Raw genomic sequence first — 25,869 nt, 5'->3', positions numbered from 1 at the left:
ACAATTAAAGATCCAACTGACTGATTGAAATAATTATTTATTTATACACATATCAACATCAATACATCTATTCTTAATATAAATATCCTTGCCACAAGAGAAAAAGAACAAAGTTACTTCCACGAAAAGTAGGGCAAGGTTATATAATAGTGGATTCATCATATGACACAATTTATGCATAGGCATCCTTCCACAGGATATGAAGGAACAGAGAAAAGTTTATAAAAGCACATAAGTTCATAAAATGTACTCAAAGACAAAATATTATATATATATATATATATATATATATATATATATATATATATGTGTGTGTGTGTGTGTGTGTGTGTGTGTGTGTGTGTGTGTGTGTGTGTGTGTGTGTGTGTGTGTGTGTGTGTTCTTTAAGAGTACATAACAGTTAACTTAACAGTTAAGGACACATTTATTCATCTATTAGCAAGTAGAAGGCACATGGATTAGGGCTAGTTACCGGCACATGACGTGATGTTGCGGGCCCCTAGAGGGCCATGGCGGTCTCCTCCAGGGCAAAGGTCACAGGCCAGCTGACCTTCACGCTCCTGGAATGTTCCAGGTGGGCACTGGACACAGCGCTCCTGCTCACCATGGTAGTATGACCCAGGCAAACATCTGACTAAGAGAGAGCAGCCAGCAGGGGGTAGCAATGAGGAAGCTGAAATTGACTGGGAAATTTGACTCTAAAAACAGTGTCGTTTCAAGCAAAAATGCTATAATTTACTATTATTAAATAGCAAATATTTAATGAAAAGAAACTGGTGCCAAAATGCACACAAAACCCACTAAAGCAAATAAACATTTTGGCACCAATTTCTTTTCGTTAACAGATTTTGCATTAAAAATGTTTAGGCAATCAGAGTCCCAGTTTTCTATATGCTGCAGGTTAGTGTTTTTTGAATTTATTTAATATATTTATGTAAATTTACTATTTCTAGGATATCCTGGCAAAAAAACTGCTGTGGAATACAAAAGCAAATCACATTTTTACACAAAAAACAACAAAAAACAACAAAAAAACAACTCATTTTTAGAAAATGTTCCTCCTTGTAGACCTAAAGACTTCTTGGCCTAAGGCTGATTGGTTGAGCTCACGTAGCATTTATTTCAACCTAAAAGTCTGTTGCGGTGCATTCAGTAAGATTTGTTTACTATCCAAATCAACAATGGAGTTAAAAAAAATACGACCGATGGACCAGCAATGAGGTTCAGGCTTTATTAAGTTTATTCGCGGAGGTCGAAATCGAATGCTCAAGCTTTTTACAGCAGGATGGATTCTTATTGGCTGACAATGTTTTTATCATTCATCAGCTGGATAAAATAGTTCTGGAAATTATTCCAGCTATATAGTTTCTCTATCGTCTATCAGCTATCGTTATAGCTGTGGTGTGAACTCTGCAAGTTAATATTGAGAATGATTTTTAGTACTATATCTTTATCGTCATCAGCCTTTTTGGTGTGAATGCAGCGCTGCCACTGGGGCAGTACCCTAAGGTACAAAAGTGAAAAGGTACATCTTTGTACCAAATATACATATTAATACCTTTTCACTTTTGTACCTTAGGGTACTGCCCCATTGACAGCGCTAAGTCTTTTTTTCTGACAGTGAAAAAAACAAAACTTTTTTTAATTTAATTTCCGATACATCCATGCAGGTCTCAAACTATCTTGAGTTTCTATCTCTAGTAGATGCTCTTTTTCTGTCATTCTTATCAGTTGATAACTATGATTTATGACATAGCACTCTTACGTTTACATTTATACTTTTGGTCGGCAGTTCTTGGTTTCCTGGGAATCAAACCCATGACCTTGACGCTGTTAGTGTTGTGCTCTACCATTTGAGCAACAGGAAGCCCTTGCATCCAGCTGCAATGGAGAAGGGGGTTCATGAATAACAGGCCCCACTCACTCTTCCGTTCTTACCACAGCGGCCGCTGTCTTTCTCTCGGCCCGGTCCGCAGTTCTCCTGCCTATCCGGTTGGGGGAGCTTCTGCGCGACCTCGTACTCCAATCCAGCCACACGGATGAGGAAACGCTCCTGGTTAATGGATTTTTTCAGGGCTTTAATGTTCGACTTCATCTGCTGTTCCATGCGCTGCCTTTGACACATCATGTTACAGTTCCCTACAGGAAGATGAACGTCGTAAAGTAAAGAGATTTTGTAATAATAACACTGATACTAGTAAAATCTATTTATTTCATAGTATGTGTCAATGTTCTTAGTCTTTCCTTCCTGTGACGAGGCATCCCAGATAGTTTAATCAAAATTAAATTAAAATAAATTGCATACAGTTTGTGTAAACAAATAATAACCAGAGTGGAAACGTTAGACACACTACTTGACTTTTAATAAACACGCCCATAATACATAAGGATTTTTATTTTGAAATGACTAGGCTTTATTATTGCAGGACACTCATTCAAATTCAGATGAGGGAGATAAAATACGCATTCTTACAACTCTCTCTAACAAAGTGGCAGCTCGTCAATAGAGGGCGCTGCCCCTAACAAAATTCCAGAAATATACATCTATACAAAATTATATAAAAATGAAATAAAAATAAGAGTTTACTCATACGATGTGCCGGCTGGTAGTAAGAGCCTCAGCATTTAATAAAAACTGGCTTTAATCGGTTAACTACTTTATATGTTTTTTTATACGGTTTAATAGGCGAGGGACGCCGGACAAATGGATGTCTATCTGAGTCAAGCCTGCAGTCTCCCTCTCATTTACTGAAGCTTTCGCGCCTCGATCGCCCCCCGGTGACCGGTTCCAGTATAGCCGCCCCTCTGTGTTTTCTAATGGACGCGAGGCAAACTAAATAATAAAATTACACTTCAAAATTTTTTCCCCTAAGTTAGTTTATGTCACTAAAGGCAGTTATCATCACGATGATTTCATTTCATGTGTTCGTTTTAAAAATCTGTTTAGTTTGAGTTAGTTATTTGATGCTATAAAAACGGGGGGTGTGACGTCATGATTGACAGCTGAGACTGACGGCTTCTCTGAGTGAAGTTGTCACTGAGGCACTAACGGACTTTTTTCAAAATTTTTGGGAGCAGATTGGTGCTTTAGCTTTAATTTCTACATTTCCATAACTGTTTATTTCACACCAACATAATTAATTGTTCTGCATCTGTGAGAGTGTGGGCGGGCTTTTGATATCGCGGCTATACTTCCTGCTCTACTTCCTGCGCTCTACTGCGCAACTCCGGTCCCGAAATCGCTACTGCTCAGACTCGGTCCCAAGATGTCAGCGCCGTGCAAGGGCGCCTGAAAGCTTCAAATCTGCCAAGCGGAAACGGATGATGTCAAGTCCTCCATATTTTTTTACGGTCTATGATCTGAGTCCATAAATATTCGGGCAGCATGTGACCTGACACTGGTCTCTAATTGGTTTCTTAAAGATTTTTCTCCGGACGCAGGTCGCTGCGTCCCTGGCGAATCAGAATTGGATACGTTATTTGATCTAATCTGATTGGTTCTCGTCACCTGTCATTCAACTTTATGCTCTTGGCCAATACTGTGAGAGTGCGCCGGTGACACCATCCCTCCGACTCCACCTCATATACACAACGTTGCTTCTTCTATATTGAATCGGACAGGAATGGTGCAACACACTTATGTGAGTAAAATAGGTTTTTATATGTGATAGTATTGCATTGTTATAGATCGTTTTGATTATGTGTACATGCTTAACAGAATATACCTTTAGCACGCTGGACTCAGACATGTATGGGCCAGGGCTCGCAAAGCCCAACATCCCGGGGCTATGTGTTTTCCAGACAGGCTACCAAAACTTAAGCCAGTCAGCAGGCCGATTAATCTCAAATAGTGAAATAATATTCCTTTCTTGATCTGCGCTATTTACGCTCTCTTGACGTGACATTTGAAGGGCGCGTGCGCAAATGTGTGTGTGTGGTTCATGTGTAGGTGTTTTACCGGTAGTATCCCCTGGCTTGACCTCGGCCTCCAGCTCCAGAGTGATGCGCGTGACCTCTTTGCTCGAAGGGTTACGCGCTCGACGACCTTTGGCTTTCTTAGACGAGTCACACTTCAGGTTAACGAATGTGACCAGGCAGTTGTTGCACGGTTGACCACCTACAAATCAAGTTATTATACACACATTTAAATGTCAGTGTGTCGCACTTTGGAGTGACATTGTCAAATAGATTATGCAAACAACCCATTAACCGTTTTAAAAGCATTTCATGAAATTTAGAATGTGCATTGATATTTAAAGGTATAGTTCACCAAAAAATGAAAATGGTCATCATTTACTCACCATCATGTTATTCCATACCTATAAGACTTTGGTTATTATATGATTTTTATGGTGGACACATCATCATATAAAAGCTTTCATTCGCATAAACATACTGTATTTAAGAGTGAATCCCATAAAAATGGAAGCTTGTGCATCACACCCTAGAACAAACTTCAGTTAACTACAAAAAATGTTCTTCCAAATAATTTTTATCTTGTTTTTCTTTACAAACATCAAAACATTCAAGATGTTACTTTTCTATTCTTGTTTTCTGAAAGTTTATTGTGGCCACATAAAAATAAAGTGGCTTCTATTTGCTACTTAGGTAAGTTGTTTTAACTTTTAATTACAGCTATTTAGTCTAATTTTAAATACACTGCAAACCGCAATGCTCAAAATAATAAATTTGTTTGAGTAAGGTAAACAAATTAGTACAATCAAATAAACCTTTATGAATATCTAGAACTTTCTTTTGCGTTAACAAAACTGACACATTAAGAAATCTGAATTGTTTCATTGTTTTGAGATACACTCACATAAATAATGAGAAATTGAACAAGTGTTCCTAATAATTCATGTAATTATCCAATCACATGGCAGTTGCTTCAATGCATTAAGGAGTATAGTCCTGGTCAAGACAATCTCCTGAACTCCAAACTGAATGTCAGAATGGGAAAGAAAGGTGATTTAAGCAATTCTGATCATGGCATTGTTGTTGGTGCCAGACGGGCCGGTCTGAGTATTTCACAATCTGCTCAGTAACTGGGATTTTCACACACAACCATTTCTAGGGTTTACAAAGAATGGTGTGAAAAGGGAAAAACATCCAGTATGCACGTCCTCTGGGGGAAAATGCCTTGTTGATGCTAGAGGTCAGAGGAGAATGGGCCGACTGATTCAAGCTGATAGAAGAGCAACTTTGACTGAAATAACCGCTTGTTACAACCGAGGTATACAGCAAAGCATTTGTCAAGCCACAACACGCACAACCTTGAGGCGGATGGGCTACAACAGCAGAAGACCCCACCGGGTACCACTCATCTTTACTAAAAATGCTACAATTTGCACAAGCTCACTGAAATTGGACAGTTGAAGACTGGAAAATTTTGCCTGGTCTGATGAGTCTGGATTTCTGTTGAGACATTCAGATGGTAGAGTCAGAATTTGGAGTAAACAGAATGAGAGCATGGATCCATCATGCCTTGTTAACACTGTGCAGGCTGGTGGTGGTGGTGTAATGGTGTGGGGGATGTTTTCTTGGCACACCTAAGGCCCCTTAGTACCAATTGGGCATCATTTAAATGCCACGGCATACCTGAGCATTGTTTCTGACCATGTCCATCCCTTTATGACCGCCATGTCACAAAGCTTAGATCATTTCAAATTAGTTTCTTGAACATGACAATGAGTTCACTGTATTAAAATGGCCCCCACAGTCACCAGATCTCAACCCAATAGAGCATCTTTGGGATGTGGTGGAACGGGAGCTTCGTGCCCTGGATGTGCATCCCACAAATCTCCATCAACTGCAAGATGCTATCCTATCAATATGGGTCAACATTTCTAAAGAATGCTTTCAGCACCTTGATGAATCAATGCCACATAGAATTCCGTTCTGAAGGTGAAATTGGGTCAAACACAGTATTATTATGGTGTTCCTAATAACCGTTTAGGTGAGTGTATATGAGCTTGTTTCTTTTAATTTAGACAAAATTAACTAAAACTGGGCTGGAATTTCTATTTCTATTTAAATGCTAAAATTAAAATGCTTTAGGAAAGTGTCTGGGGTTGAGTGGCAAAACTTACAGCCAATCAGCAGTAAGGGGCGTGTCTACTATATAATACTCTATATTAGGGATGCAACAATACAGTTAGTCCACGGTTCAATTCATACCTCGGTTTTTAACCACAGTTATTCGGTTAGGTTCAGTTTTTTAGTATTCTATTCTTAGGTGACAGGAACAGAAAAGGGTTAAGGAGAAATTGTTTTTATTGTAATACTCTTTGTTTATTTCACTTAAAAGACTTGAAAACCCTTACTTAAACTTAAAACTTTACTTAAAAAACCCTTGTACACATTCCCAGTGTATTGTATAATATAAAATAAATATACAAAAAGATTTACAGTGGCAGCTCAGAGATGTACAGTAGCATTTAAGTATGAATTTGAATGAATAAATGTAGACTAAAATTAAAACTACATATCCTTCAATATACAACATTGATTAAAAGCTACTGTATTAAAGGTGTTTTTTAATTTATTATTAAAATAATTTTAGAGGTGAACTGTTCCTTTAAGGACAGCATGTTCACTAGGCTGCGCTGCTGTCAATTGAAGACCTGCTCGCATCTCAAAGACACACACAATTTTCCTTTCACTTGAGACATAACCGACTGCGTTTATATGTTAACCTTGTGTGTATTTGACAGTATTAGTGCAGTAAGACTGTCCAGTAATCACGTGTGTTTGACAGACGTTTAGTGCGCGCACTCAATGCAAAACAGTGCATAGCAATCAATCAATCAACTTTATTTATATAGCGCTTTTACAATCACGATTGTGGCAAAGCAGCTTCACAGTGTCAAACAGGACAATATTGCGACAAAATTTGATTTGGCTGTACAGTCGTACTGGAGAAAACAGTGATGTTATCAGCTTATTTTAATTTATCATATAGCGACAATGTTGGCAGATCAGTATTATAGTTTATAGAATTAAATTAGACCTAATTCATGCTTAGATCGTAATACTTAGATCATAATTTTAGTGTCCCCAACTGAGCAAGCCAAGCCAAAGGCGACAGTGGCAAGGAACCAAAACTCCATCAGAGCATGATGGAGAAAAATAAACCTTGGGAGAAACCAGACTCAGTCGGGGTGCCAGTTCTCCTCTACCGTGTAAGATTATTATAGCATTCAAATTAAATGTTTAACCGGCAAGGCTTTAAAACGCAGCTAACACCCCCTTACTTTAGTGCATATAATGATTGGATATTTGTTCATATCAAAGCGCAGACTCACAGGCACACTCAAACAGAGCCGAAATAAACTGAGAGAAATACTTAAAATGGAGAGAAATGGAAATAATTATTTAAATGCAAAACCGAGATTGAACCGTGAATGCCGTATCAAACGATTAAATATCATATTGAGTATTGTGGCATCCCTACTATATATCTATTTTTTTTAGTAAATGGTTAGTTCTGCATTTACTCACTCATGTTGTTTTCGCGTGTCACGTCATATTTGAATGTCCACGTTTACTACAGTATGTGCGTCATTGTAAATCTGTTCATCATATAAAGCTATTGTCTCTTCGGGAGATTTTGGATTAGACACTCGATTAGTTATTTTTACGATGCCTTTATAACATTTTTTGGATCTTTTATGTTGGAGAGGAGTGGACATAAAAAGGAGGTACAGAAATCTTTTTCCTTTGGTTTCTTAAAAAAATCTCCTTATAAAAAATCTCTTTATAAAATTCTCCATACAGAATTGACATATTTGAGTGAATTATAGCTTATAAATACAGTAAGCTGAGCCTTGGATAAAACTAACTCTATATGAATGATATCCGTTACATCGATAACATCGTCACATTTTTATTTCTCTATATACAATGTAATGTTACATCCCTAGTTGCTATACTATGCTGTGCTATACTAATAAATTACATGAGGGTGAGTAAATGATGACAGGATTTGGAAGAACTAGCCCTTTAATGTCCTAATTATCATTGTCTACGTAGCAACACAAGAATGCCAATCCCTCAACAAACAGTTCTACAACCTTACTCCACTACAGGGACCACCAAAATGATATGGTACCCTTCATTTCCTGGGCCCTATGACCTCTGACCTGGCCCGATCTGTCTGCTGTTGTCCTCCGCCCTCCCCTTATGCTTCGGGTGCAGGTGGCATTTGGCATTCTTGATCCGGAAGGACGCCGTCTGCTTCACTGGAGGAGCCTGAGTCTCTACAACCAAGCAAAGAGGCTTTGACACACTCAACATGATTCATATAAAGCCCTTATTGACAACTACTAGCAAACTACATTCATTCACAGCTGCTAGCTCGCTACATTAAACATGTTTGATTGAAAAAATAAAAGCAGCTGTGCTGGTTTGTGGTCTTTGAACATTTGAAGCAGATTCATGTTAGCTTTATGCTCACTCTGAACCCTTATGAGGAACAGCAATCTGAGATTATAGTGTGGCGTGACAGGCATCCTGATGTGAAATGACTCTGACATCAAAACAAACATCAGGCATGGTAAATAAGTTTCTAATTTGCCAAGCGCATCGAGTGATCATGTAATTGGACAGCTGTGATGTATCTGTCATTATGTTTCTCGGAATCATCGGCTGCAGCTGTTCAAAAGAAACGTCTCATCGCTTTCCAGGTTCTGTTTGCTGGCACATTCAACAAAATACAAAAATATGGTCTGAATATCCATGAAAATGTCTATTTTCTCCTTTTCACCTAATGATCAGTGAAAATGGGGAGTTTAAAGTTTTTTTTTTTGTCTAATTAATTTTGTTGTTTTTAAAGTGAATAAAATAAATAAATCACAGTCAAAGGGGTGACTAATGGTATTACCATACTTCCCCTGTTGATTAACTACATAAGGAGTTATTTTGTTTTGTGTTATAAGTTTTCACATTTAATTAGACAGTGCCAATGAGGCAGTGTCTAATTAAATCACACTAATTTGCATCCAATTCCAGAACAACAGTCTAAACATTGGATAAAGCCAGGTTCAAAAAGTTTATTGTGTAGACAGTTCAAGGTTTTTTTTTTTTTTGGTTTTTCTGAGGGGATTTCTTGCATCACTCCATAAAGCAGAACATTCAGTCAAACTTTAGATTAGGGTCCAATTCTCACTATTAACTAAGACGTTTTCCCCTAATGAACTCCTAATTACTGCTCAATAGTTAGTAAGGTAGTTGTTAAGTTTAGGTATTGGGTAGGATTAAAGGGTTTGTTAACCCAAAAATTAAAAGTAGCCCATGATTTACTCTCCCTCAAGTCATCCTAGGTGTATATGACATTCTTCTTTCAGACGAATACAATCAGAGTTATGTAAAAACAAAAAATAGACGATACACGAGAGCCGTCAAAGCTTGAGATGCTCAAGTCAACTTGTGTACTGCTGACCGCAGTTATATGTGAAGCACTGTTATAACTGTGGAGCAGTTATACGATGGATGGAGGCACTTTTATGATGGATAGATGGACTTTTATGAACTTTAAAAATGACCCAACAAGTTACTGCCATTATAAAGCTTGGATCAGCCAGAACTTCTTAAATATAACTCTGATTGTATTTGTTTGAAAGAAGAATGTCATGTACGCCTAGGAAGGCTTGAGGGTAATTTTCATTTTTGGGTGAACTAACCCTTTAAGGGATATGATCATGCAGAAAAAGGCATTCATATATGTTTTCATAAGTAATAATAAACAGCTAATATCTTAGTAATATGCATGATAAGCAGCAACAAGTTATTAGTGAGCACTGGACCGTAAACTAAAGTATTACCAAAAATTAATATATATATATATATATATATATATATATATATATATATATATATATATATATATATATACATACATACACACACACACAGTGTAAGGTTGATTTATGCAAGTGCTGCTGCTGCAAAAAAATGGTTTATCCCTTTAAATATATATATATTGTAATTAAAATCTACAGATGCATATAGATAAAGTACAATAATATAAATGTATAAAGTGTATTGTGGATGCTTTCTTCCCACTAGACTGAAACAACAGGTTACAAAAAGCCAAACAGCACAAAAAACCCTCAAAATTGACTAGTGGATGAAAACCCTATGTTTTGGCCTGTAGTGTCTTGCCTTAAGGCCCCAATATACTTCCAGCAAAATCTGAACAAACTGTGACGTCATTTAGAACAAAATCAGGCCAAAACAAACTTTGTTTGAAATTTATTTGGGGAGTTGGAAACAGCTTGCCAGGGTGAACTAAACACCTCTGTACTACCATTGGTCGGTGGCAACTACATAAAAGGTAGATGTACTCTGAGGCTCCATCTTCTTTCATGTGGAAATATTTACCATTTCATTTCTCCTCTTCAGTTGGTCGGTCAGATGTCCATGAATGAAAACATGAACACTGGAGAGCTGATTTAAAGTAGAAACTGAAGTTCTGATCAAACGAGATACTGACACTATTTTCCGTGTTTAATATGCTTAAACACGATTATAAACTGCTTGATTTAAACACACTATTGTATAAAGTGCTATATTAATAAACTTAACATGATTTTACTAGAGAGGCAAACTGTGTGTTTGAGTTTGTGTAAATGCATCCACGTTGCTATGATGTGCTTTATTTAAAAAAAAAGTTTCTCAGTTTTGTTTTCTCAAGCATGCAGCACATATTAACATATTCGGTAACACTTTACAATACGGGTGCACTAATATGCATTAATTCATGCTCAACTAATGCACAGATAACCATGAGTTAATGACTCATGAAGAACTAAACCATTTTTAATGATGTGATTATTAATAAATTGTTATTAATTAAATGTGTCAATGTATTAATTCCCTAATACAACTAATAATGTAAATTCATGTGTTCCCATTCACTTTACTTGTTGAGGCACATGACTGAACTAATTCAAAATAATTTAAAACCTATTACTTAAAGTATTACTTATAATATTTTACTTAAAATATAACTTAACAATTAGTTAACAGTTCAACAAGCTCATGACAATGACACCTTTGCAAATCATTAGCTTATGATTAATTAAAGCAGACAACTGGTAGCTAATGTACATAACTTTGACCATTGTGGTAATTTACATTATTAGGGCTCTATTTTTATGATCTGAGTGTATGATGTGAAGCGCATGGCGCAGGAGCACTTAGGCCGGAGACACACTGCAAGCGTGGCGTTTCTGCTGCGTGTCAGCTGCAGGGCGGCTGCCTGGCGTTTTCTCTGTCTTTGCACACCAGAAGCGTGTCTGACGCGGCGCTGCTGCTGCTGGGAAGCCCTATACTTCATGTTAAATATAAATATATTGCCTATTGATACAGCAAAGACAACGTCGGCAGTAGCTTATTGGCCATACATATCTATGGTATTGTTACGTCCCAGGACGTTTGTGTATGTTTTATAATTATGGTGTTTGTGTCATTTGTTGATGTACAGTGTTCTTGCCAATGGACCCAACAGCCTGCTGGCAATTGTAGTTTTTTGTGATGTGTTCTGCCCTATTTCCTGTGCTCCTCCCTGTCCTAATCTAGGTGATCTACCAGCTGCTCATCATTGTCAGGAGGAGCCAGTATTTAAGCAGAACAGGAGAGAGGTCCGGAGAGAGATTCCTTCTCCCAGGAGCATGAGAGGGTTCTGATGTTGCCAGTCCCAGTGTTGCTCTTGTTGTGTTTTAAGCTTAAATTGGTGTCATTGCTGTAGTGTGCAGCTTTTATGTGTTAAGCTTAAACTTAAAACCAAACTTAAATGTGTTGTGGCTGTGTGCCCAGCTTTTAAGTTTCGTTGCCTGCTATGTTGAAGCAGTAGGGAGACGGGGGCCATTTTTCTTTTGTTCTCATTCTCTCCTGTTTTTGTTAGTAGTGAAGTAAGGTAAGCGTGTTGTTGTTTATTTGTATTTATTTTGTGCAGGTTACTTAGATCCTATACCACTAGTTAGTAATCTTTTGTTTCTTTGTTTTGGCTGCACCCGCTCTTGAACATGTTTCCCTTGTTATGTTGGATTGTGTTTTGTTTGTTCCTTTGGCACTGTATTGATGTTTTCACTCATTTATTGTAAATAAATCTATTTAAATCTTATATTGTGTAGTGAGTGCTGGGACTGAGAACATTTAAACCTTCTTTGTTTCTATTAAATATTCTTTAAAAACGTTACTTCCCTTTCTCCCCTAGAAATCTAAAAATGGGAACGTAACAGTATTGACGGCAAAATAGGCTAAAAAGTATTTCGTTCTGTATTGACAGGTTTAATATTTCAAAATCGATAATTATGTTGTTTTTTATTATTACAAGTAGGCCTATATCTGCATTTATGTTAACCTACAGACTTTCAAACATGAAAGTGTCATTTATTAATATGTAGTCGTGTCAAAATGGCATATAAACATCTTTTCCTATGCTATTTTGCCTAGAAACGCTTCCAACACGCTCGCGTGTCGCGTGAAAAATAGCCGTCTCTTCTATTAGAAGCATGCACGCGTTTTCCGCGCGGCTCGGACCGCGTGTGAGCCGCGTGTGTGACGCAGGCAGTATGCAAGCTCTAACCGGTTAACATGGGAGTCGAAATAAAAACGGAAACGCCACGCAGCCGAGACGCTCACGGCACGCTTGCAGTGTGTCCCCGGCGTTAGGGCATGTCCAAATCTACTTTAGCTAGTTTAACAACAGAAACACCTGGTCTCAAAGGGTTGTCTCTAGGGTCGCTACAACTTGGACGTGGAAATGATAACTGCACCAGGATGAAACTAGCAAAAAACATTTGCATTTCATCTGGCGCTGCATTGCGCCCGGTGTATGATAGGGCTCAATATGTTATTAGGGAATTAATACATGATGACACATTTAATTAATAGCCATATATTACTTAATCTATTAATTATATAGACTCTTTATTAGTTGCTGATGCAGTAATCATTAATGAATGGTTTAGTTCTTCATGAGTCATACATTAACTCATGATTAGATTAGTTGAGCATGAATTAATGCATTTTAGTGCACCTGTGTTGTAAAGTGGTACCACATATTCATCTAAACCGAGTGTGGCCGGCCTCAGAGGTATCACTACTCACGTATTTCAAACTTTGTTTTACCCCTAAGCAGAGAAGAACTTTGCTCGAGTATATCAGGGCCTTTAAGCTGATACTCAGCCGGAGCTAGCTAGTTTATGGCCAAATGTTGGCTTATGGCCAAATGTTGGCTTATTAAATATATTACCTGTGTGTAATGATACACACAGGTAATATATTTAATAATTTCTGTATACAGTTAAAAAATAAATTCAACGAGACACCATAGTATACCCTATTTGTAGACCATTATTCGCCAAGATGAATTTGCAATGGAGATAAGAAAGGTGTGTATGATCTTACCTATGCAGGTCTGGATGTTGCTTGTGTTTAATCTGCTCTGAGATTTCCCTCGCAGGATTGGTATTCCACAGCTAACGGAATAACTGTTGTCTGATTCTGTGAAACGTATAACCAATATTGCCATTAGTGTGTGCTATGTGGTTAAACTGAAGTTACAAACATTAAAAAATTAGGTATACTTGGGGGTGTATTGGTATGTACCTGATAGATAATGTGCTTTGGAAGCACATGTGAGAGAGCAGCTCTCTTTTTTCCCCGTCTTACTGCAAGTGAGGGTGGCTTTGGGGGCCACCAGACTGGACGCACATTTCACAATCTCTGTATGATGTGCAAAAACTATAGGTTTGACTCTATAACGCTGAATTTGTATCTTATATTAAAACATGCATTAAAAAATCTCATTAGTCCTATCATTTTTGCAAAGACAAGCTATTAATTAATGTGTGACATCAGCTGAAAGCACATTTTCATCTGAACCATGAGATTTCGGTTCGGTTAATGTATCTGAACGGCCTCTGGGTGGCACTCTTGTCCACATACCGATGCAGTCCTTCCTGTTCCAGTGCAGTTTGTAACCAGGAGGGCAGGTACACTCATAACTGCCCAGAGTGTTCACACATCCGAATTTACAGCCGCCCCGGTTAATGCTGCACTCATCAATATCTATAAAACAAAACAATTACAAACAATTAATCTTTGTTATGAAGGCCATTTGTTAGAACATTTATGACACAATTGATTTTCAACTATATCTGTTTTTACTTTATTATAAAAATAAATTGATTAATTGGATTTAAAGAAAAAAGATGTGCATTGAACTAAATGTACTGTATGACAGACTTCCTGGATAAACTACTGCGATATACAACCAGAGCAACCCACACTGTATCCCACATGCATTGCATTCCATCTCCAAAGTGACAAAACAATCTATCAGACATGATTCGTGTCCCAAATGATGCACTTTAAATAAATTAAACTACGCACTATGTAAACATCAGCTATGTAGCGACATCCTAAATGCAACAAGTTTGGTCTTTGTTCCTCACAAGTGTTTTTTCACTTAATAAAGGTCTTTTTCCGGATATTTAAAATAAGCTAAGGAAAAAAATGAGGGGGAAAAAAGTTGGAATTAGCCATTTTCACTGAAAATAATTTCGTGAAGAAATTATTTTCAGAAATGAATTACAAAGAAACAGCAAGTAAGATTAAATGGGGGGGGGGGGGGGGGGGTTGGCACACCAGACGCAATGTCTAAAAGGGTTATAGTTAGTCTCTTAAGGAGTCATGGGTGTGTTTTGGGCATAATGTGCAATAAACCAATCAGAGTCTCATCTCCCATTCCCTTTAAAAGGTTTGCTAGCAGCAGGCGGATTTGCTATTTACATGGAGGAATTTGTGAGCGGAAAGACTGAACTCTTCTCCAGAGAGAAATCCTTTTATTTTCAATATTGTAAAAATATGTGTGCGCTGTTGCACATCCCTTTGTGTGTAATAAGCAGAGTGCACCCACTTATAGATGCATATTACTAACAAGCCCTTTAAATAACACAAAAAATACTGCGCTATTGACTTTAGAGCAGGTTTGTGTTGGTCAATGGCGCAGTCGTTTTCAGGTCCTCACAATAGTAACACGCCAATAATGCGTCTGAACACAGCTGGTTTTCAGACCAGCACACCCACGGGTGAACAGATGGTATCTGATATTTAAACAATGTGGCGCTGGATGTGAAAATTGTGTGTAAAAAACACTTGTTTAACCTGGCGTCACACTGTGCCAAGTGTATGACAGGGCCCAAATAATCTTCAACTTCAAAAATATATATATATATACACAGTAAAGTTACTCCTAACACTGGAACAAAACCATCAGCAGAAAAAAAAAACAGAAGACAAAAAGATAATTAGACAGAGTGTAGAAATGAGTCAGACTCACAGAGAAAAGGTGTTTCAACAAATTTGCTTTCTGAAAAGAGGGAGTGCAAGCATTTTTGTGTTTCTTTAAAGAGCTTGCTTGCTAGGCTAGTTTCCCTTCTCTTATTCCCCATCAGATTTAAACTGGCTCCAGGCTAAACCTTTGACTTTCATATTTCCTTTCCCCTTCTGGATCCTGCGGTTTCATTAATTTAAAGATCGAGTAAGAGGGATGGGGAAGAGAAAATCAACGTTAGCCTGACACTTCCATAGCTAAAAAGTCCTTTTTAGGGAAGGTCAAACCACTTGGTGACCTACACCCTCAGGAAACTATTTTCAATTCATGCAAATCCAGCTCTCATCTACTTAAACGGAGAAAGACCAAAACCACTACTATTACTATTATTGTAAACTGCAACAATCAATTCTGACCTGAAGCCTATTAAAGCTTCAGGGTTCCTATTGTGCTTTTTTACACATTCATCTTTCTTTAGTGTGTAAAGTTGCTGTTTGAGCATAAGAAAGGTAAAGCACAAATCCCTCCAGCGGGAGTTCTTCTCTATATCAGTGTGTGTTTCTGAACTCCCTAAAACGCCTCCTTCCTGAAAAAGAAGTCAGAGTATTCCTCATTTAAATAATTCCCGCCCAAGACATATGCAAAACAAAGGGGCGGGGCTTGGTTGAGTTAGTGTGTTGAAATGGTAAGAAATGGTTATGGTAAGGGCGAGACATTTCCCAAACAGGCTCGAAGCGATTGACCAATCACAACACACCGGTCCAGCCGACCAATCAGAGCATAGTGTGCTTTGCAGAAGGAGGGGCTTCATAGAGAAAGGACCTCATCCAGTGGAAAAAGGAGGAGCTGCGTACAAGGTTAAATATGAAAGAAAAAAAATTGAACATTCAAGCATGAAAAACTGTTCTAGTAGAGGCCAAAATCCAGACTTTCAAAAAAGGGGCATAATATGGGCTCTTTAACATCTATTTCCCTGCAGATAAGCAATCAATGGGGAAACGGATGACCCTTGTCTGGAGACAAAAGAGAGAGCTTCATTAATCTGGGTGTTATCTAAAAGCTAACGGAGAGAAACACATTCATTATTTCTGGTCTTCTTAACAATAGTAAGACATACATCATTAAATGAGCTGGTCTCATCTGCTTAATCAACCCTGAAACAAGTGCACTGATGCAGCCAGTTCTGGCCCAGAGTCGGCTCGAGGGGAAATGAGATGCCAAATAAAACAGGGAAAAAAATAAAAATTCTTATCCCACTGGCAGACATTTTTTCTTGTTCTAAGCATAAATGCACAACATTTTTCAGAAAACAAGATTCAATATCTTAACTCATTTTGCTTCTCAAGTAAATGTCTCTTTATTTAAAGGGATAGTCTGCCCTAAAATTATAATCATGTCATCATTTACCCTGGCATTATTCTAATACTTACTGCCCTTCGGTCTTTATTGTATCACAAAAGAAGAATTAAATAAAAACTATACATACAACCGCTTAAAAACTGCGCCCGGAAAGACATCATCATGTATACACTTTGAATTTTAAATGTCTGTGGAGGAGCTATGAGATCATGACATCGTATGTGGTACCATTTGAAAGCTTAGAGTCTCTGCTTTCTGGAGATATGCATCACTTTGGCATTTTTTTTTACACAAAGTAACATATTTACACTAAATTACTCTGGTGTCATTTCCGCCTGGAGTTGGCCTACCCAAATTGAAAAGCTTCCCATACACACATACAGCGGTCTAAGTTTAACATTTTGGAGTAATTTTACAGGAAACCCCTTGAAGTTATATAAAACACTGCTAACAGTGATAAACATGTAAGTATAGGTTGTTTGAGCTGTAACAAGAATGTAATTTTTTTATTGTTGGTTATAAATTCATTTTTGAAAGTGTGTAACTCAGGCCCTGTGTGCTCTAGCACCCTGCAGACAGTTTGGGCTTTTTCCAGCATATTAAATTAATTTGAATGACACTGGGATATTGCATTTATACCACTGTATATGGCGGTGGGGAGGGGGTGTGTGTGGGGGTGTAGCATGGTAAGGGGGATGGCAGGGTTCCTCCCTTCAGATTCATATAAATAAATCTTGCATACAACATGACACAGAAAAACTTCTTTTTTTCACAATTTTCTGGAATTTATTGGAAACAGCCCATAGAAAAAGTTATCAAGTTTATATCGGTCCGCATTCTGACGGTGATCATCAAGTCTGCAGTAGGACTGCACGATTAACAGCAAATCCCGCTTAAACCAATTTGGCTTGCTGTGATTATGAATACTAGTGTGATCACTAGTAAATGCAGTAGTACATTTAGTAGAGCTTATGAATGCAATATCTAATAATCAGTGGCGTTCAGATTAGAATCTCATCTCTCATCATAAACAACAAAGCAGAGATGTAGGAGATTGATTTTTCATACAGCGACTGTTTTTGTTCTATTTCAGCAGCGAAAATAGATTCAAACAAAGATCACAGCAGAACCATAGCACATCTGATGTGCCAGGAATAAGGTTGGCTTGGCGTTGGATGTTCGATAATCGTACATTTAGGGATCGTCTCTAAAATAACATACAACATTGGTATTGACATTTCTAACTACTATAGCATTCGAAGAGATTGACTTAGTCATAAAAACAACTGTAAAGTGTTCATCTAGGTGTCAGGTATGATGCACACCTTAAGATTTTTGATATTTAATAAAATATACTGTCAAATCACATGAAAATATGGATATGTATTTCATAGGGCTGTAACGATATGCGATATGAAATCGAAATCGCAATACGCAGGTCCACGAACCTGTATCGCGATGTGAGAAGGCAGAATCGCGACACACCCCTTCCAACTCCCAGAATTATCCTTCCTGTCCAGGTCCAACTTTTAAGTCAGCAGTATGGCAACATTTCAGCTACCCGGTGGAGAACAAGGATGGCAATCGTGTAGTTGACAAGACCCACACAATTTGCCGTAAGTGTTTCAAGAAGCTTCCCCAACCGGCTGGCAACGTGGTGTGAGCGTGGCGTTTCTGTTGCGTGTCATCCGCGGGGCGGCTGCGTGGCGTTTTATCTTTCTTTGCACACCAGAAGCGTGTCTGACACGGCGCTTCTGTTGGTATTGATGTACAGGAGGCCCTATACTTCATGTTAAATATATATTGCCTATTGGTACCGCAAAGAAAACGTCGGCAGTAGCCTATTGACCATACAGATATATGGTATTGACGGCAAAATAGGCTGCAGAATACTGTACAGAATAAAACTGTTTTGTCCCCCCCATATCGAGGTTTGTATCGTACCGTGGGTCAAAAATCGTGATACGAACCGAATTGTGGGTTTGGTGTATCGTTACAGCCCTAGTATTTCACTAGGCTACTGTATGGGCTCATACATAAAATATGAATATAGATTTAAATATGGCAAAGCTAATAGAACACTGATTATATTACACCAATATAATTCAATTTTTTTTTCTTTTTTTTTCGGACAAGCAACTGTTAGTGTTCCTCTTTGTAGATTAATAAGCACGACACACAACCTTTTCAGAGCTATATAGGTCTTTGATGACCCATCATGCTATAGACTTGATTTGGGTGTGTACAGTGGTCATTTACACAGAGCCAACAACAAATTTCCTAGAAGGCTTGTGACTTTTTTGAAAACCACTAGCCACAGTGACTGGTGAGCAAAAAAGTAAATGTCAAGCCCTGTCGCCATATATCCGAAAAAGAAAGAAAGACATTATAGCAACAGATGGGTGAGTAAATAATGGCTTAGATTGAGGTTTAGATATTTATACTGGAAAACAAGACAACAATAGGGACAAAATTACTTTTTGCACTGGACAAGCTTTTCAAGGGCCTTCATCCTGACCATCCAAAAGTAATACGTTTGTGTGTGTGTGTGTGTTCAATACTCCCTGCTGTGTGTACACTTGAATGGGTGAAATAAAGAGCACAAATGCCGAGTATGGGACATGTCACATCACTTCTATCTGTTATCTAGTTACATTTTATTACACCAAGCTCTGAATATCTTTTAAAGATGTGTTTAGGGTCCCAACAGATGCTGGAGGAAACTAAAGAGCATTTATATGGGAAAGTCTTAGTTTTCATTGGATGTGTTTGCCCAAGGTCCTAACAAGTAGAGTTAGTGGGTCTACCAACATGAGTTTTCTATTAGAAGTTTCTCTACTCTGCAAAAAACTTTGTCTTGTTTCCCAGTACAAATATAAAAAATTCTTAAATCAAAATTAGATAAAATGCATCATAGTACTTAAAACAAGAAAAAAATTATATTTGATTTTCTTACACCATTTGTTTTATACACAGTCACAGCAGATGTTATATCTAAAGTAATTTTGCTTCTCAAGTAAACATATCCTGATATAAGAATGTTTTGATATTATCGAAACAAAACTCTCCAGAAAAATCCCATAATGCATCACGTACCTCCGCAGTGAGCCACGCCGTAGAGGACGTAACCTTTGTGGCAGTAGCACTGGAAACTTCCAGGTGAGTTCACACATGTGTGGTCACACGTCCGGTCAAATGAGCACTCGTCTATATCTGCAGAAACAGCAAACGCAAGCACTTTTATTCATACAGTATAGCTGTTGAATTCACACTGTAGTGTGGAAAACTTTGAAGCCCTCAAAACATCAGACCGGTAGCCACCATGAACAGTACCATGTGGCGTCCTTCCCCTCAACTCCATCTGCCGTCAATCATTTCAGTCTAATCCCCAATTAGGCCTTAATAAACCCTCAGCTGTTCATTAACACACATTACCTGGATAGAGCCAAGGTATTTAAACCCTCATCCTTATTTCCTCAGGACATATGGAAATGATTTGCCCTTAAACGCTCCCCCGTCTGCCGTTTTACTGCATGTGTCATAACTTAAGACCGTTCCGACTTGATCTCTAGATTTTGTTGACTGCCACCTCACTCATAACTGCAGAAGTTCCCTGTTCACCTCAACTATGTCTGAGTCTATGAACTATGACTCCCATGAAAATCAAATATACAGGTCATATTTCACGCCAAAATTGCATTTTTTTAATTTATTTTTTTAATGATAACAACACAACTTAATATTTACATTACCACCTTAAATGGTCCTTTAGGGCACATGAGGGCAAAATCTTTTTTGTTAGCGTTTCCTAAATCTGACTTGTCTACTTTTCTAGGTTTTGGGTATTGATTTTAGGTCTTGACTAAGTTTTGTGGTAACACTCAGGTATCATTAGTTAACAACTTTAGATAACACAAACTAATAATGAACTGCACTTGTACAGCATTTATTCATCTTGGTTATTGTTAGTTTCAACATTTACTAATACCTTGTTAAAATCAAAAGTTGTATTTGTAAACATTAGTTAATACACTGTGAACTAACATGAACAAACCATGAACCGATGTATGTTTAGTAACTAACATTAACAAAGATCTTTAAATACTGTAATAGATGTATTTTTCATTGTTAGTTCACGTTAGTTTATACATTAACTAATGTTTACAAATGAGACCTTAATGTAAAGTGTTACCGGTTTAGTCGTTTCAAATTACTGGAACTGATATTTTTACTGAAGTAAAAAAATTAAATATCACAAAGCATATTTTACATGAAAAATATGGCACTCTTAGAGGTAAAATAATACCCAAAAATCCACAAAATAAATGCATAAATTGATAGCTTTTATTTTACTGAAGAAAGTGATATGACATGTAATAATAAATAAAAAAATTGGTATCACACCTGAGACATTATGTGTCCAAATGTGTCCACGAAGGACTCGTTAAGTGCAGCTCTATGAAGAATGCTTGAGGGTTAAAGCTACAGTCTGTATCTTGTTTTGGTTAAAAAGTATCCAAAATCAATTTTTGGGCAAGTACACAACAAGCCAGTATTCAAAACTATCTCCTTCCCTTAGCTCCTTTCACAACGGTAATCTTGTACTAATGTGTTATAATTAGAGTGGTATGGTGGATTTCCACGGGAAATTACAAGCATGTCTTTGAGTCTTTACGTCAGGTCTGTATACATAAAGTGCTAGCGGCAGAAACGCACCTGAGGAGCAGATCGCACGTTCATTCAGTGGATCATTTATAGCCTTTTCTCACAGCAGCTGGAGTAATTAAACTTATCATTTTGATGGTGGATTGTAATCATGAAAGGCCCAAATGACATCAGTGACCTCTGGAGATTCACCCGTAGTCAAAAGAAGAAGAATAGACTGTACAGAAATTGAGTACAGTCTCTGTTGATGTAACAACTGTTACAGTACTCTGTTGAGTACAACTCTTTAAGATGGAGTTTTGGTTCCTTGCCACTGTCTCCTTTGGCTTGGCTTGTTTTCAACTAAATATCAAAATACAATTAATTACTAATTTAACTGTATCAACTATATTATTAATCTACCCACATTGTCGCTATATGATAAAATTGAAATGAGCTGATAATTTTCTCCAGAACGACTGTACAGTCGAATACAATTTTGTTGCAATATTTCCTGTTTAACACTTTGAAGCTGCTTTAAAACAAAGTTGACTTGACTTTCCCCAAAATTGCACTGTTATATGATAGGGGGCGCTATTACACATCACCTGAAAGAGTACAGAATCTCCTTATCAAAACACAGGTGAAGAAGCAGAAACAAGTGATATCACGTGCAAGCAGATGCACAAAATAACGCAATCATCAACATTAAACATCATATAAATCAAAACTGCCAAATGTTACTGAATGAAATGTGTACCCAGGACGAGCTACAGAACTGTGAAGCTTTGGGATGTTGATGGACTCGATCTACTCCGAACTGAGTTTGATCATCATTCTGAGTCCGATCTGGAAGTAGTATTTGACAAAAATATGATTTTCTCAACATAATGTTGCTTTTTAATGAAATTTGCCCACGTTCAAGTGTTGATAAAATGCATGAAGCTAGAATAAAAGTGTTTGTTTAAAAGTAGAGGGTCTGTTCTTATATATTAAAGTCAGTCAAAAAAAATTAAGTCAGATCATTTAGATATTATATCAATAGTGCTGTCAAATGATTAAATGCATCCAAAATAGAAGTTTGTTTACATGTGTACTGTGTATAATTATTATGTATATATTCTTTATGTTCTTTCTTTTGATATATTGCATGGTCAGATTTTTAGATATCATGTATACAGAATATTCTGGGGGGCATGAAAGTTTTGTGAAAATCATCTCAAACATGCTGCACTGGCTGGCAAATTGAACCAAAAACTGGTGTGATAAGAGTTAACAAGACTTTAGTGTTTTAGCAGATCAGGTCAGGCCACATCGTCCTCAAGTTAAAGTACCAAGCAGCTTCATCAGTCAGGGATTGAGGAAGCACAGCTCCATGAATGAAGGTTACACGATCAATACACGCCCCAGAAACTCTTGTTCAATCTAACAAATCACCTCGCTGGCGTCTGCACTGTTTCTTGCCTTTGGTGAACATCAATTCTGGGATTGGATGTGACTGCAGTGAGGCTGATATCACTCAAACTGCTCAGTAGGAGAATAACTTTGAAGGACTTTATAGGCTCCACAGGTGAAAATAAATAACCCCCTCGTGCTTCTTCTGATTTAGATACTCAACACTACCTGGATTTAGTGTAAAAAGTTGGATTTCTTGTTTTCCAAATGCAGGCAACACACTTGACCGGCATGGATTTGTTTAGTTTAAAGGACATTTCAAGCATTATCAACAGCTACGTTTCCATCAAAAGTTGCAATTTTTTTATTTGCAAGATTTGAATATTGCATAAACATTTCTGAATAAAGCATTGTTTCCTTCTCATTTGCTCAAGAGAACAAAACCATCACTTCCTAGGAAACTGGCACTAAATAAAACCTGTAATAAAAAAGGAAATGTCTGCAATCGGGAAAGCCACTGTGGCTCTTTTTTTCAACATTATAAATAACTTGCATCTCAGAGCGGCAGAGGAAACACTATCATGTACTCTTGCATTCGGATGTTGGTGTTTGGGAACGCAAATATGTGAGACGCATTTGAGATGCGATTGGTCCCCTGGTGAGTCCAGTTACCCAATCATATCCTCTCTTGAGGAAAAGACACATTGAGAGATTTATTTGGCAAATGTGTTTCCAACATAGTTTATGCGCATGTCTTATCAAATATAAATGAAAATATCTACCTTAATGTACCTTTCGCAAAGACCTTTAGTTACTGTTGCCATGTACGACAAGCTCTCACACCCCATATGTTTGGACTTAGAGAAAATACATCGCGGCGAAAAGAGGACACTGACAACACACCAACAGAGCAAGTTACCTTTGATATGAAACGAAGTCTCAACTTTCACATTGTCTTTTTTTTAAAGAAATTGTAACAATAAATAGGGTTGTGTGGCTCTTTAATGTCATGATGGCTGTAGTGCCTCAGTTAAAGCTGCTCGTGAACCGATCATCTCTTCCTTCTAGTTCGTTGATAAGCATCAAATTAATATGAATGAACACTAAAAAAAAAAATGCAACAACGGAAAGATGTCAGTCCACACTGTTTTTCAAGTTCAAGTCCACCAACGTTAATCTACGAACTCTCCTGACTGCTTTGTTGGACAAAAAGGCAGATTCGATGATGTGATTGGTCAGATCGCCTGTCAATCAAATGGCGAAGGGTGATTGAGCTTGTACATATTTGATGTGCATTTCTAGAATTGATGCGCATTTTTGTGTTTTTATCCAGCCTTTTTTAAATACAACATACCAAAATGTGCATAAAAATAGGTGGATGGAAACATATTTTTGAACAACTTAAAACAAAAAATGTCATGTACCCATACTTTTGTAGCATCATTAAAAATTTACTAGAAATAGTGGAAAAATTACACTATGACGAGTTAGCACCTAAAATTGATTGCTGAATGAAAACTACCCAATTATAATCTCACTCGCTTCAGAACATCAGATTTAGAACAGCATGAGTTGTTTTGATGGTCAGGCTGTGTTGCTAAGATGCCAGAGAGCTTATTTTAGAGCATTCAGGCGCTAGTATGCGAGGTCTGACAGCAGGTGTGTGTATGTGCAGAGCCGCATTCTCTCATTCTTTTATCTGCACATTTCAGATCTAGTAGGTACCATGGAAAAACAACAGAAAGGCCAAAAGGGGGGTTAGATATATTCAAAATATTAACAAGATTGTCTGAGGAAAATATGAGTGCTTATCTGTGCAAATCCCCTGCCATGATGCCACACACTGCAATAAAATTATGTTCTTCCTCTGTATTTCTGTCTTGTTTTCCAATACAAATATCTTAACATTCTTAAAGGGGTGGTTGCATGCGATTTCAATTTTTTAACTTTACTGTGTAATGTTGCTGCTTTAGCATGAACAGTATCTGCACAGTTACAGCGCTGAAAGTTCAATGCAAACGGAGATATTGTCTTTTAAAGTTATGGCAGTTTATTGCCTACAAAAACGACCGGTTTGGACTACAACGAGCTTCTTCCCGGGTTGGTGTCATCATAAACCCTTGCTAGTCTCCGCAGATGTGACTTCTGCCCGTAATGGTAAGGGGCGTGGCCTTAGCCTGTGCTTGGCACTTCAGCCAATAAAAATACAGGAAACTACATTTGGCCATCTAACCAATCTAACTAAGACCATTGCATTTTTCGGAGGGATGGGCTTCATAGAAGCAGAAAGCAAACGAGCCGTTCAAAGGACAGTGGAGACAGCAGTGTGGAATAAAGGTCAAATATAAGAAAAATACAGCGTATAAAAAGAAAGAAGTATTAAGTCATGTTATACTGTGCCCCACAAACACAACCAAGCCTAAAAAAAACAGAACCCCTCCTTGAAATCAACATACAATTACTTGAGAAACAAAATGACTACATTTACTTAAGATATTCTCAAAATGAATTGACTTTATGCTTAAAACTAGACAAATACCTATATAATGGGGTTATAAAAAAGTAAAGAACTTGTTTTCTAATTTGAATTCAGATTATTTTTCTCCCCCCACTGGCATTATATATCTTATTAGATATGCCTTGGGTCTCTTCCTCAATGCAATGTTGTGGGATTAATATTTTAATCCCATGAAATGTTTAACCATCAACCAGATAAAATTTTAAGCCATATCATTTATCAATAGGGCTGTCAAACGATTAATCGCATCCAAAATAAAAGTTGTTGTTTACATAATGTGATAGGCACCGATATATTATACGTAAAGAAGTACTTCTGCCTACGTCAAGATGTTTGGTCTGGAAACTCACCATTGACAGGGCTCAATCTGAGGGGCGGGATAAACGGTCGTCTTTCAAACTCCCTCTGCACGCGATAGGATAGCGCTACAACAACCAGAGCAACGAAGGTGAAGCAGAGCTCGTTGATAGAATAAACTTTTGCTGTATCCGGTCGGCAAAACTCTGAACACATCTTCCCTTTTTAAGAATGACTTCAGTGCCGTTCTTTGTTCTTTTCTCAGAGAAAAGCTTAACTCCAAGTCTTCCAGAGTCGCGGTCAAAGCTGAGTC

The 25,869-nt window shown here is 37.7% G+C and overlaps 1 protein-coding gene across 4 annotated transcripts in view; it reads right to left on the bottom strand.

Annotated features, from left to right (window-relative positions):
* The window catches only part of scube3 (signal peptide, CUB domain, EGF-like 3), a 208,840-nt gene that overhangs the window by 15,122 nt on the left and 167,849 nt on the right, over window positions 1–25,869 (bottom strand). For all 4 annotated transcript variants that reach the window (XM_067445543.1, XM_067445545.1, XM_067445544.1 and 1 more), the window contains 8 exons: window positions 19,799–19,915; window positions 13,954–14,076; window positions 13,615–13,731; window positions 13,414–13,509; window positions 8,142–8,258; window positions 3,959–4,117; window positions 1,939–2,139; window positions 473–634 (listed from right to left, as the gene is read on the bottom strand). In XM_067445543.1, coding sequence (XP_067301644.1) covers window positions 473–634; window positions 1,939–2,139; window positions 3,959–4,117; window positions 8,142–8,258; window positions 13,414–13,509; window positions 13,615–13,731; window positions 13,954–14,076; window positions 19,799–19,915 — 1,092 coding nt within the window. The remainder of the gene's footprint in view (window positions 1–472; window positions 635–1,938; window positions 2,140–3,958; window positions 4,118–8,141; window positions 8,259–13,413; window positions 13,510–13,614; window positions 13,732–13,953; window positions 14,077–19,798; window positions 19,916–25,869) is intronic.

The sequence above is a fragment of the Pseudorasbora parva genome, chromosome 6 (assembly GCF_024679245.1).
Source record: "Pseudorasbora parva isolate DD20220531a chromosome 6, ASM2467924v1, whole genome shotgun sequence".
Lineage (NCBI taxonomy): Eukaryota > Metazoa > Chordata > Actinopteri > Cypriniformes > Gobionidae > Pseudorasbora > Pseudorasbora parva.
Note: the sequence above shows the minus strand (reverse complement) of the source record. Positions and strands in the feature narration are given on the sequence as shown.